General features: G+C 39.6%; 1 protein-coding gene across 1 annotated transcript in view; it reads right to left on the bottom strand.

Annotated features, from left to right (window-relative positions):
* Nucleotides 1-259: 259 nt before the first annotated feature.
* ATP11A (ATPase phospholipid transporting 11A) overlaps nt 260-13,861 on the bottom strand; it is a 131,861-nt gene continuing 118,259 nt past the window's right edge. Inside the window, exons 26-29 of the mRNA XM_082330564.1 lie at nt 11,217-11,282; nt 10,787-10,890; nt 8,770-8,935; nt 260-1,488 (exon numbers count right to left, since the gene is read on the bottom strand). Coding sequence (XP_082186690.1) covers nt 1,231-1,488; nt 8,770-8,935; nt 10,787-10,890; nt 11,217-11,282 — 594 coding nt within the window. The 3' untranslated portion in view covers nt 260-1,230. The remainder of the gene's footprint in view (nt 1,489-8,769; nt 8,936-10,786; nt 10,891-11,216; nt 11,283-13,861) is intronic.

The following is a 13,861-nucleotide window of genomic DNA, read 5'->3' as shown; positions in this document are numbered from 1 at the left end:
TAAAACACTGGACTAAAGAAACAAGACAAGGACACAGCTAATAGTTGAATTAGTGCAAGGTAACATAAATGTAGCAGAGAAAACAGAAGTGCAAGTTGGCTGTCATTCTTAAAAGAATTCAAATTGAATCCTTGCAGTCAAGCTAGTTTCTATATTGCAACTATGGTTCAACTGTTAGTAAACAGCTGCGTGCCACCTCGTGGTTGGCTTGCTAAAGTTAACAGTTGTGTGCTTTCTAATACATCTACCAAGCCCATTAGCCAGTATTTAACCACACACACACACACACAAAAAAAAAAAAAAAATCAAAATTAACAGGATGACTCCAGATAGTAAAAGACACTTATTTGGAAAAACAGCCTTTCTTCTTTTAAGGAAAAAAACGTGTCAAAAAAAGCTTAATATATAATACTTTCTGCTATGCATATTTTACAATCCCAGGGATAGGAAGTGGGAACACCGGGTAATCTGCATCTTTGACAAATTCACAGAGACCTTCTAGGCAAAATGCTTACATTCTGGTTTTGAGTGGATTTCAACACTGATGGTATTTACCTATTTAACAGCCAACTTGACTTCGTATAGTGTGTACATACTCCATACAGGGATTGTTTTGCCTGTCTTTCTACGGGGGAAAGCTAACTGAAAACCAGACATAGCCCTGATTTGGCCACTTACAAGGAAGTGAACATTAGAGAGTGTTTCTTGAAAGCAGATTTGCACAGAGGAAACACCAGTTTGTTCTACAGAAAGAGCAAAGAAAGAAAAAGGACAGAGGAAAATCAGAAACAGCACTTGTTAAATACGCTTTAGGAGACTTTCATTGGAGATAACTGAGGTCATTGCTTCTGGCTGAAAATTAAAACTGTTGATCTCAAAATGTAGGTCACTGACTGAAACTATGCACTTCAAATAACCAAGAAAATGACTAAAGATGACAGAAGCAGTAAATGCACAAAAGTCTTGACACAGGATGAAGAGAATTTTTAGTGCTACCAGTCTCACAGTACCAGACTGTGGAGATTGTTCATTGCTCCAGTAGTTCAAAACATAAAAAGAGGCCTATCGGCCTGGAAGGGTTCATACTTCTAGCTCTTGATCCTGTTTGTCTGAACATTACCTCAGACAGCAAAAGCCACGTATAGTTTAATATATTTCTGTGACATGTTTGTTTCCTGAAAAAAGAAATGAACAAAAATACAGTTTTTAAAGGCTTGACTTGGTGTTCTGTCATACAGACGTTTCCAAACCTGACCCACTGTAGCGGTAGCCTGCACTGGAACGGCAATGCTTATTTGAATAGCCAAAGACAGATGGAAGTACTGAATAATCAACACCTCTCCAGTGCGTAAACATCATTTTTTTAGAATGAGAATTAGACCTTCTTGCTGGGGAACTGCTGCAGTCACTGCTCCTGTATCTTGGGCTTTTCAGACAGGTAAGAGGTGTGAATTCCGAGATGCTCTCCCGACAGTGCCTCGATGCATTCTGTTAAAAGGAAAAAAAAAACAAATACACAGTAAATAGATGATTTCAGAGCTAAGAGTTTACAGTTGTTCTTTCATAGGGCCACTCTGCCCTTGGTATAGTAACGCCTTTCACTAGATCACCACTCTGGCTATTTGTTTTATGTAAAGGTATAACCCCTCGCGTGTTGTTGAGCAATCAACCACTTTCAACATGATCAGTTTTATATTAAGACCTACAGAGCCAGGCATAATTTTACATATAACCTCTAAACCTGATAATGGGCTCCTTAGAGAACAGATGAGGACACAGAGGACTGCTTCCAAGTTGAGTTGTGTTAAATCAAGTCTATATTTCATTTTGCAATCTCTCCTGGTACAATTTTTTATTTCTGAACTTTTTTAGTCAGGATTTTTTTACAGGGAGTTTTAAGACAGAACATATTCAAGTACTTCACCCTGTACCTCCAAAGAGAGGGAATTCTTTACAGTCAGTTTGTGCTAATAGATGAAAGTTCCAGAGGTTTAATGCACTTGCTTTGTACTTACAAGCAGCATCTGATTTTGGACTTGCTTAGGTTACATGTAGCATCTATATAGGCAATTTATACTACACATCACAGTACTATCTTGGTCTAATTGTCCATTAAAATTTATCTGTACCACATAATCACTCCACACGCTGGCAGAATCAGCACTTCCACTCGGGAAATAGGACTACAGTAACACCACGGTGGCATGACAAGACCCTGGAAGATGTGCACAAACTAAAAGAAAATTAGCACAGCACTGTCCCCAATGCGTTTATCTCATTCTTCTCACTAAATGCACATATAATTTCCAGGCATAGAGGTGTGGAGGTTATGTGACAGCATTTAAGATATAAATGCACTATAAGCATCATTCAAATCAATGTTATAAATTTCTCTCTCCATGAATACTATATAAACCAGTTAATCCTTTATTCTTAATCATCCCCTTCCTCCTTCTCTGTTAACATCAGCACAGTAGCAAAAGGGACGAAATCACAAAATACATATTAATGATGTAGCTTACAGAAGTTTGACTGAGTTTTAATATTATGCTTTTAGTGCCAATCACGAGCTTGAAACACTACTCTTGCATAACCAAGAGCCATCAGAAAGCTCCCTTACAACAGTTACTCTTGGAAAAGTCAGCAAACGATACCAAACTGCTCAGTAACAGTGAGGTCTGGATTCTTTTAAACACAGATATAGACCAAATACCAGCATTAATACAGGAAAGTGTAGATAATCAGGTAACGGTTTAGCAGGCTTTGTTTTGGAAATGTCAGAGGGAGTAGGCAAACACTGTATGGTAACTACTTTTCCTATTCCAGCTAGAAAGTGAAGTATTTTAGTTACCATACATATTTCTAAAAATAAACCAGTTTTTTTTTCTACACATAGCTCCAGGCCAGCGCTTTCAATCTGCCATGCCTGAAGCTACTCAAGAAAGCTGGGGTTTTTTTACTACTACTTGTCCAGCAGTCATTAAATCAAAAGCACCCCTCAACTACCTTTAAGCCCTACAGCCCGCACCAGCACATTACATTGCATTTGTCTTCTTCACGTATTGGTACTCTGCACCTTCACTTGGTTCCTCATGTGCTGCTTTATGGGGTCAGGAGAGCATGAAGGGACGGAGGCAGACACGGCATCCAGGTGGGAATATATCTGAGTGAAAAGTGTACCTTCTTACTTATACACGTTAGCGGCATGGCAAGGAGCTGATGTAAAGCAGAGATCTTCATTCTGCTGCCCTAACGTTTTCAGGATTGAGGAGCTCACCACTCATGCTGCTGTCTCAGATACTTGGCAAGACCACCACGCTTCGCTCTTGATCCAAGGCAGCGATGCAGCAACGCGCTGGTCTATACAGCACACGTTACTATGGTAAATGCCGTCAGATATACAGCCCCGGTCTCCGGACCCAAGGTCCTGTTGACAAGTAACTCACTTCCTTTGGTGTGGTTATCTTCCTGTTTTACCATCTGCATTTGGTCTATATATGTATTCAAGAGCATGAGAGAGGATGGATAAACTGCTAATGTGTGAGAAATACTTCTGACTTTATGTATTCTATGCCATGGTGTAACATGAGTACGCTCTGCAATAATGACTGCAGTTCTTATAGAAGAAATGTCAGACAACACCTGTACATAACACAATGTATTTACAGGCCTTTAATAGGGGCATAGTGATTCATTGTTTTGCCTTGCACGAGTAAGTGTCTGAGACAAAGAGATCTTACCTGTGGCATGGAACATCTCTTGCAAAAACTAGGCTCTCCAAGTAAAACATAATGATTTTGTATCAGTATTGATACAGTACATCAAAAACTCTGGAGGAAACAGTTGATTTGTAAATAGCACAGTTCACCAATAGAAATGAATCCAAACTGGCAACACGTACAGTACTGTTACCTAGCTTTGATCTAATTATGGCTCGGAAGCTGAGAGATTTCCTTCAAGAAGTGGCCCATCGCTGTTCGGCAGTGCATTTAGAGCTGTTTTATGTCTCATACTCTTCTGCAAGGACGAGGAAAAACAGTGAGACTCTTGCTGAATACAAGAGGGAAAAGTGAATGAATTGTACCATTTGGTACAATGTAACTATTGTAGCAAAGTCCTGTAAAAGTGACAGATTTTCTGATATATTTAAAAGGGAAAGGTTATCCAGTGTAAAACAAGGTTTCTATTTCTTGATCCTGAGGTTAATCCTTTGCGCTACTCTGAGGATGTTTTTAATTCCATTTCAAATTCTGTTAAAAATACTTAATTACTCTCGAAAGCTCTTAAACTGTACCACGACTAAGTACTGTGGGCTGCGTGTCCTGCCCCTCTAACAATAACCTGTACGGAATGGGAGAGGTGCCCGTGATATGATGAGGCATAATCGATTCCAAATTAAGGCGCAGACGTCCCGCTTCACTGCTCCCCAGCACGACTGGTACACGGAAGGGAGCGCTACAAACGGGGGTGACGGGGCCGGTGCTAACGAAGGCTGGCTTACAGCTTAGCCATGACACCTCGGGGAGAGAGGGCAGGGGAGTTACCAAGGTAACTGCTTCCATGGGATTCAAATATTGCAACAGCGACATCCATTTCTTTGTTTTCCACAGAAGAGGAGCCCAACACATGACAAAGGCGACAGTTTGCTGGTGACCAGTTTTCTAAGAGCACTGCGGGGTTGTGCAACAGCAGCTAAGCCCATTGAGGAGCAGAAGAATGACGAATCCCCAGAGAGGCTTCCCCGGGCAAAAGTACCGCAGCAAAGGGTAGAGATCTCATAACGGGGCTGATGGGCCGATCTTGTGACTGAGGTGAAAGTGAAGTAAAAAATCATCAGTCAGAAGCGAAGAGCAAAAGAAAAACGTGTCTTAAAAAGGGATGAAAGCACAGAAGTTATTTACAGCTCAGAGTCAAAACACCTGGCATTTCAGCTACAAAATATTTGGGATTGCTGAAACACTGTCAATTGAAGCGACAATTACAAGAACGAAAAGAGGATAATTTAAAGTGAATTTATATTTTCCATAACAGAGCTGCCGAGCTTCTGCTATTAATGAAAGAAGAATAAAGAAAAAGGAAAGATAATCAATTAATGCAGATTGGATATATTAAAAAAAAACCACACCAAACTATTACTTTTTAAAAGTAAAGGCTGAAAGAAACCTCACAGCTGCGCAAATTCCAGCTAAAGCACAAAATTCAGCTTGTTTCATTGAGCCAGAGAGTCACTGGGACATGTGAGACACGAGCAGATTTGGATCGAAATTACCAAAAGACAACAGATTCCTCCAAAGCTTTTGCCAAATTACTGTTTTAGCCCAAGACAGACAACAGTTCGTATGTGTGCACATAGATATAGAAAATATACATGCACATATATATACACATATACTTGCACATACATATATGTATGTGTATACATACATACGTGGGGGGGTGTGTGTGTGTGTATATATATATATATATCACTGAAAAGCGCTCTCAAAAAAACCCAGAACTAGATGTGGAATGTTTAAAAACCTCTGAATGATAATGACAATGATGGTAAACTACCACCCACCACACACTGGAGTGACTCAAATAACTGAAAAATTTAGAAGCGTAAGAATTGCTTCAAAGGCTCCATGCGATCTTATTGCCTGAGGAGAACTAATGTAGTCACCTGGGAGGTGGCTGCTAGTCCTATGTTAATCTTTTCAACTGTTCCAGAAGCCCTTTTATTACAAAGAAAGCAACATAGCTTTTTTTTTATAGGAATGCAGTTAAGTTTAAAAATAATTGGTTAAAAGCTCAGTTCAAACCAATCCTAAGGCACTTAAAAGCCGCTTTTAGCCAGAATTTTCAATAGTGAAAAAAACTTTTGTGTGTTTTTCCTGTGACTTACATAATGCCAGTCATTTTTATTGACTGTACATTTTTTGAAGGGGGAAAGAAAGAGGAAATGTATTTTTTACCTTAACCAGTTAAGAAATACAGATATAAAATCTGCAATGGAAACCAACAGTCTCCTAGTCTTAAGTCACAAGGAGTTTCCTTGCAGACTGTAGGGAAGCCAATGTTCACTAGCATTTCTTCTACTTTTATATTAGATTAAAATTCATATACTTCTGGATCTTGAGCTGTTTTCTTTCTAGAAAGAGCACAGAATTTAATAAAATGGAATATAAAGAAAGCTCAGTTTCAAAATGTATGCTGGAAGTAACTTATTAATAAAAAAGCTGGATATTCTTCTATCACAGCAGAGCAGATATATTAATTTATTCCAGAGATTGCTTAAATGGCTTCCAGTACCACATTTTCTGTATTACGCTAGTAGCATCAGCATAATCAGAATTATCACTTCTTTGTGTGGCAGCTATTCCATTTACTCAGGTACAATGCAAGAATGACATGCATTCACCTACAGATAGACCAATGATTCAAATGAGGATCTAAGAATCCTGGATTCATGAGGCAGAAACATCATGTAAAATTCAGTAACAACAGTGACAAAAATAACAATAGTGATGGATTGTGACAATGATTCACAGAATCTTTGCGATAAACAGAAGGAAAAAAACTACGCTAAAAAGTATTCTTCTTCAACATATAGCTGACGTGAATCAGAAGTGGAGATAATGAGTACGGTAAATAACTTCTGATGATAAACTTTTTACTGTCCTTTGAATGAAATGGCCAAGCATGCAGAAAGGCAGAAAAAAGTCACCTTTTGTTCCATTAGAAACTTAGACTGCTTGAAGTCTGAGAAAGCATAAAGATGGTGGACTGCTCAACAGAAAGGCACTGATGTTTAGTCTGATTTCCCCAGAAGATTGTAGGAAGCAACCGTGCACATCATTTACGTTTAAAGCAAGGTAGCAGTTATTTAGACAAAGCGGATTGGAAGACAGGAAGAAACAAAGAGAGGGAAGAAGAAACACAAGGGATATATCTGGTTAAAAGTCAAAGATTTTCTACTAAATATTAAAAAATGAATATTGCCAGGGTTAAGCCCAAAGTCTGCTTTACAATTGATTCATTTTCCAGCACTAACATACAATGTCTGTAAGAAATGCAGTAATACCTTTGTTTGGGGCTTTTGTTTGCTAGCTCGTTTCTTTGCATTAACCCATCCATATTATCTCTCTTTAGACTTTTAAATTAAACATGCAGAGCCTATACTGAGATCACCTTCTTCCACAAGTAGCATATATGGCAAAGAGACATCTATTAAAGATATCGAAATAGAAAGACGCTAAATGCTGATCTGCCTGGGAATACTTTTCTGCTATTTATTCTTTCCTGTCCTCCTGAAGTGGGGCATTTTCACAACTGTACGTTCAAGGAATACAAAACAACGGCAAGGGGTTTTACTTTGCAGATATGAGAGAAGAATTTTTCACCTTTGCCAAAGCGGAAATTTTACTTTCGTGGGAAGTATTTTATTCCTTGATTCCTTTCCTCTTAATGCAAAGCATCTTCTCAAATAAACATCAAAATGCTAACTAATCGCTACACACACTGGTAACTCGTTATTTTAACCTAACAGTGGCATTTGATGGGCTGAAAAGGGCAAGCACAATAACATTAAGTTTCAGGTTCAACACCGCTACTGCCCTTCACCTTCATATAATATATGAAAGTTTGCTGGCGTCAAAAATACAGGTAAAATTTTCTATTGGCGTTGGTTTGTTGGCCTCAGAACAGTACCATGCGTCCCACAGAACCTGACTTCCCTTTCAGCCTCAGCAGAACAAGTTTTTATTTACACAATAGTTTCTCCTTTGGGGCTTATCAGAAGAGAGGTGGCAACAGATTTTAAAATAGTCTTCCCATTAGCACAGCAAGGCACATTTATGTAGAGATAATGTATCAAAACAGGCAAAATGTAAGTTGAAATATAAAAGAGGAAAAATTATTAATAGAATATGAATAAGTTTTAATACACATTTTTGTAACAGGCACAACATCAGTACAAAATAGTTTGCTAAGGAAGTACTATATTGAACAGATCACGCAATATAAACGTTGGCATGAATTTACTATACATTCCTTAACAGCATACTATATATTTATCATATTTATTTTAAGTGTATAAATTCTAGATTTATTCACTAATAAACACACATGCAGTTGTAGAGTCCCTTAGTATAGGACTGCAACTGCTTGTGCAAATCCCGGCTTTAAAGGGGATTTCAATAAAATCACATGCTCCCTCTTCCTACCAGTTTTAATTTGAGTTTAGCTTATTTTAGCTGGTTTTCCATTTTAGATAACTACGCTCAGCTTGCATGGTAAATGCTGGAATGTCCACATTAGAGTTTCATTTATGCAGTAGAATGACTTGGTGTGAAAGATAATTACTTCAATTCAGGTGTGTGGGCAGTGCCTCTGAACACTCCGCAGCAGCAGGAACAACTGCTGTCCAGGCCAATGTAAGTGCCTCCTGCCTACCCTTGCCAAGATCCCAATCCCCTTACCCTTCTTATCTCCTCAAGTCAGGAATCATGTTGAGCCATATACCTGTCTCCCACCATCCTCATCAGCCGATTTCCCCGTGGTTGCTGGTAGGGAGGCACAGGGGTTGCCCCAGGGTTCAGGTAAATACCTCCATGTAAATCATAGGCAGCTTCTTTCACCATGCTGCTCAAAAGTAGCTGGTATACAACCAGTGATACACACCACAGATGAGGAACCTCTGTTCTAATCTTGTCTCTAAGCTTGAAAGAGGTCTAATTATTAGAGACTTGTGATACAAAAAAATAATTCCACAGTGAAAAATATTGTTACCTGGATTCTTTCTGTTGCTGTAGGCCACAACTGTCTGCATAAGACCTTCTTGAGAACATCTGGAAGAAGGCTGACAGTTATGAGCAGAATTATACCCAGCCACGCAGGACCACTAGACAGCATTTGCATGAACACATAATACATCCTCTGATAATTGAGAAAAGGCCTAGTAGGAAAAAGATTAAATTGGTATTACACTTCCATACACAAAAGAAAGATTAGCAATGTTAAATATAAAAATTATGACACTGATGAAGTATTGCATGTTCAACTTCCCAGTTTGTGGCAGTTCATCTATCATAGTTTTCTCAAAAGGAGATCTAAACATTCCCTGACTGGAGAGAACTGCCTTACTCTTGTCTTCCATGCTGTAGGAAATACCGTGCTGTCCTCCCTCCCAAGCTGCCTCTCCCTTGCAAAGGTAAACTAAGTTACATTCTTATCCTGTTTACGCTCTTCTACCTCCTCCTTATCTTGCCCCAGATATTTTCCACCTTTCTTCTGCGTGTCCCACCTATTATTACTTTCCTCCTCTTTCCCATCACACACTCGTTTGTACGTATCCTCAAAGTACGGCTCATTGAGCACACCTTTATTCATACCTCTCAAGCTCCCCTAAGTTTCTCCGATGGTTTCATGTTATGCTACCTAACCTATTCACCACGTTTTTATCTGCCCCCAGTTTCACTGCCTTCACTTCCATGTTTCCTTGTATCTCCACGGCAGTTGTCTGGTCATGAAAATGCCATCGCTGTATGGTAATGGGAACCAGAGGCCATGTTTACTGAGAGCAAAGATCAATGGATAGGTCGTAGCAATACTGCAGTGTAAAGCTCTCCTACCAGTAGGGCAGTTTCCCGCTAGTTTCCAAAATTTGACAGAAGTCTTTGCAATCTAAAAATGTAATTAAGTGAAAATACATTGCTGCGTGTAAATAGTCACATCTCTCATACACAGCAAGGCTGGCTGGAAAACATTAGCAGGGAAAATGTCACGTCTGCAAACTGTTTTCATTCTGATGCTGAAGAAACTAAGATCTGATCTTACTGAAAAAAAAGAAGAGGCTGCTGAATATCCAAGGAGTTGAAAGGCGGTTACTCATTTGCAAAGGACACATTGAAATACAAATCCTTACTCCAAATTAAATGGCACCTTAATCACCATGCAACAGTTAGGCTCTGCTTTCTCTCCAGATGTTTACTTATGTATACAAAGTAGAGCAGTTCCAGCAGAGGAGGTTAGAAAAGAGAACCTTGTAACTGGGCACTTCATAGGTGAGAAATGCAAATTCAAGGTCCTGACGGCAATCAGGCATAGTAAGATCTTGAACCTGTTTCAACTTGATCTCCTTCCCAAAAATTTCAGTTTCAAGTACACAGAATTTTTTTAATAGAAAAAACCCCACCACTACTTTCCATCAGCTATGTACAAGAGTTATACTAATTCCTAAAAAGCTTCTTACCAACAGTAGAACAAGTAGGTGCTCAGACATCTACAGTAAATCTACTTTGCTAAGTAAGGGGGCAAATAATGAACTCAAACACAGGACTCCTGGTCATCCCCACAACTTCAATGCCAGTTCCACTCCCTGGCCCTAGTTTAGACAGCTAGTTCCCTCCAAGACAAGACAAGCAGACGGGTGGCTAGCCCCAAGCCGCACAGACGTGACCCACTCTGTGACGTTTTGCCTTGGACAGACAGCCTCAGCTACTTGAACCAACCCTTGGACTGCTTTGACTGCTACTACTGAGATAGCCCCAGTGGCAGTCTGAGGTCTGACATTCTTCTCTTCATAGTCTTCTCTAAGAATATTTTAGCAGCCATTCAGTGACAGAAGAGCTGAGCATTGTGTAATTACCATTACTGATGTGTTTAAAATGTGACTGCTATTGGGAGTTCTGCAATACATAAAAGCTAATTTTAATTTATTAGGGACAAAAAAGCAAAATATGTAACAACTTTATAGCAACAGGTTCTGAAATAACATTTGCGATGCAATTTATATTAGGGATCATACCAAATAATTCCTCCCCAGAGCAGAGAAAAGACAATGTAGAATGCCAGTGATCCCCAGATCATGAAGTGATTTATCCACGTCCAATAGTGTGTATCTAGTGCAAGCTGAAACAAAACCAAACGAGATTGTATGGTGTTATTACTATCTAGCAGCAACAGAACACTCGGCAGATGACAACATAAAATGACACCCTTTGAAAAAAAGGGAAGGATTCTACACAGAATTAGCTAAAAAAACGTTCTTCAATTTTGACCACAGTTAAGAAGGCACAGATAGCAACATCTGTACTTAAACTAATTTAAATCTATATTTAAACTGATTTAAACTAATACGACAATATATGGTTGTAGAGAGAAACCAATATAAGTAAGCAGTAATTAGAAAACAAGCTCTAGGAAAGTCTCAATGGATAAAATACAGCATACCTTACCTTCAATGTAACCGTGAATACAAGCACAGTAAACACCAGTGTTCCAAAGGTCCAGTTTCCAAACATCTATAAAAAATGGTCCAAAGCAGTTATAGGTAATATCGTCCACTACTTTGTGAATTGTCCAGAACAAACCTCTTAAAGCTGCCTATTGCTTTGTATCAGGAACTGACACTTCAACACCACCACTGAATTCTTACATAATCTATCCAGTGCAAACTGTTTTGGTTTCTTGCCCTTGCATGTACACACCTCAGATTTCATACAGACAGGAAAAAAAAACACAATCAACACACTCAACCTAAAGTTCACAGGTATGTTTGTTAATAAAGTGTAGTGCAGTTAACAAATCACTGAGATTTACAAACGAACTGCAGTAGTTTCATCAATCTTCTTGGATGTCATCTTTTTTCTGATCTCCTTTCTCTGCTGTCCTTGGTGTACCACAATTTCTTGGACGTTCAATGGCATGTTATACAGACGAGTAACAGTACAAGAAAGTACATCAGTACATCAAAGGCATGTAAGTACATAAATGTTCTACATACGTTTCAAGATAAAACACTTTTGAATTGTGGTTAATTTTCTCCTCATCTGCATAATGAAATAAAAACACTTTAGCTTTTCAAGTCGGCAGAAATGATCATTAATGCTGATGGAGGGAAGAACTGGTGGTGAATATGGTCACAGAGGATTGCTTGGGCTGCAGCAGCTATGAGATGAGCAAGTTTAGGATCCAGAGAAACGTTGGAAAAGTAAGCAACAGAGTTAGGACACTATTTTTTGAGAAGAGACTTTGTTTTATTCAGGGCATCGCACCCATGAAAGAGAAGGGTGCCCAAGAGAGCTGAATGATTTTGAGAGAGAAAACTGCTGAGATCTCATGAATTCTTCTGGAGGAAGACATGAAATTTCAGCAGAAGACTCAGTTGGCCAAGCAGGACATTTGGATATGAACTAAAAGGCAAAATAGGAGCATACAAGAGATGACAATATGGGCAGGCAACAAACAGGTAGCATAAAAGCATTACTTGGGTACAGAGGAACAAAATCACCCAGACAAAGCCCAGCTCAAACTAACATTAGTGAGGGGTGTTGAGCATGACAAAAAGGATATTTACAGGTATCCTTGTTTCAAAGGGAAAATATAAGTCCACTGATGGAGTGGTAAGACAACCTACTGGAAGGTGTTAAAGAAAATGCTGAAGTAGTCAATACTCTGGGTATTAGTCTTCAGGAGCAAAACCAGCTCCTTGCATTTAACAGCAAAGCTTGGAAAGGAAAGGAGCAGCAAACAGTATGGAAGCAACAGGTTAAGGAGTTGTTAAGGAAGGAGAGCAGTGGATGCTATCTATTTCAAATTTACCAAGGCATTTGACGCTTGGCTTGGACGGGCAGCATTCTCATTTGGAAGATAAGGAAGCCAGGGCTGAGTAAATGGACTACTACTAGAGTTGAAAACTGGCTGAACCACTGGACTCAGAAGTGTAGTGATCAATGTTCTTGATGCTTGGTTGGCTGCTGGTAATCGGTGAACTACACCAGGGACTGGCACTGGGGCTGATATTGCCAAGTATCTCTGTGAGTGGCCTGGATGGTGACACAGACAGCATCATGAGCAAATCCCAGGTGACACAAAAATAGAGAATAGTTGACATAATGAATGGCAGAGTTTCAATCCAGAGGGACCTCCATTGATGTGAGAAGTGGGCTAACAGATATCATATGAAATTAAACAAGGAAAAGTGCAAAGTTTTACAGCTATGGAGGAGTAATGCCATATATTGGAACTGACTGGCTGAGCAATGGCCCTGCTGAAAAGGAAGCTGCAGCGGGCTTACAGTGGACTCCAGGCTGAATGTAAGTCTATAGGGTGCTCTCTCTATACACAAGGGAAACTGCAAACTGAGCTGTATTGGGAGGAACATGGCCACTGAAGAAAGGTTATGACTCCCATCTACTCAGCTATAGTGAGGTTGAACCTGGAACACCTTGCCCGGTTTTGGGTCCCTCAGTTCAGGAGGGACGTGCAAAAATTGGAAAGGATCAAGTGGCAGGCAACCAAGATGCTTAGCGATCCATAGCTCTCCTGCGAGGAGAGGTTGAAGGACTTATTTAGTCTGGTGAAGGGGAAGTTAAGGAACAACTTAGTAGCTGCCCACAAATATTTGAAGAACAATTACAAAGATGAAGAACTGGAACAGACCTCTCTTCAGCAACAAGAAAAATTCTGCTTATGTATTAGGAGAATTTTTTTCCCCATAAAGGCAGAAAAACATTGGAACAGGTTGCCCAGAAGGTTATGGAATCTCCATCCTCAGGGATATTCAAAACTTGAAGAAGACTAGACAAAGCCTTGAGCAACTGCACAAAGCAGGAGTTGAACTGGATCACCTCCAGGGTCCCCTCCCATCTACCTTATTCTAGACAAGCTCACCCAATATTAGATCACAGGAGATTCACATGGGCAAGTGATCACACAAATGTGCTGCTGTGGGAAAAACTCTGAATGGAGACACATCCAGCCACAAGACAGAAATCTGTAGGAAACTAGGCTGAGATAATCTGATCAACTGGGAACAGAAAATCGTTTAAAAAATAAACAAATGACAGGCTGAAAGATTAATTATTCTGAGTAACCACTT

Source organism: Platalea leucorodia (genome assembly GCF_965183815.1).
Source record: "Platalea leucorodia genome assembly, chromosome: 2".
NCBI classification, from domain to species: domain Eukaryota; kingdom Metazoa; phylum Chordata; class Aves; order Pelecaniformes; family Threskiornithidae; genus Platalea; species Platalea leucorodia.
This window is presented reverse-complemented; position numbering and strand designations above follow the sequence as displayed.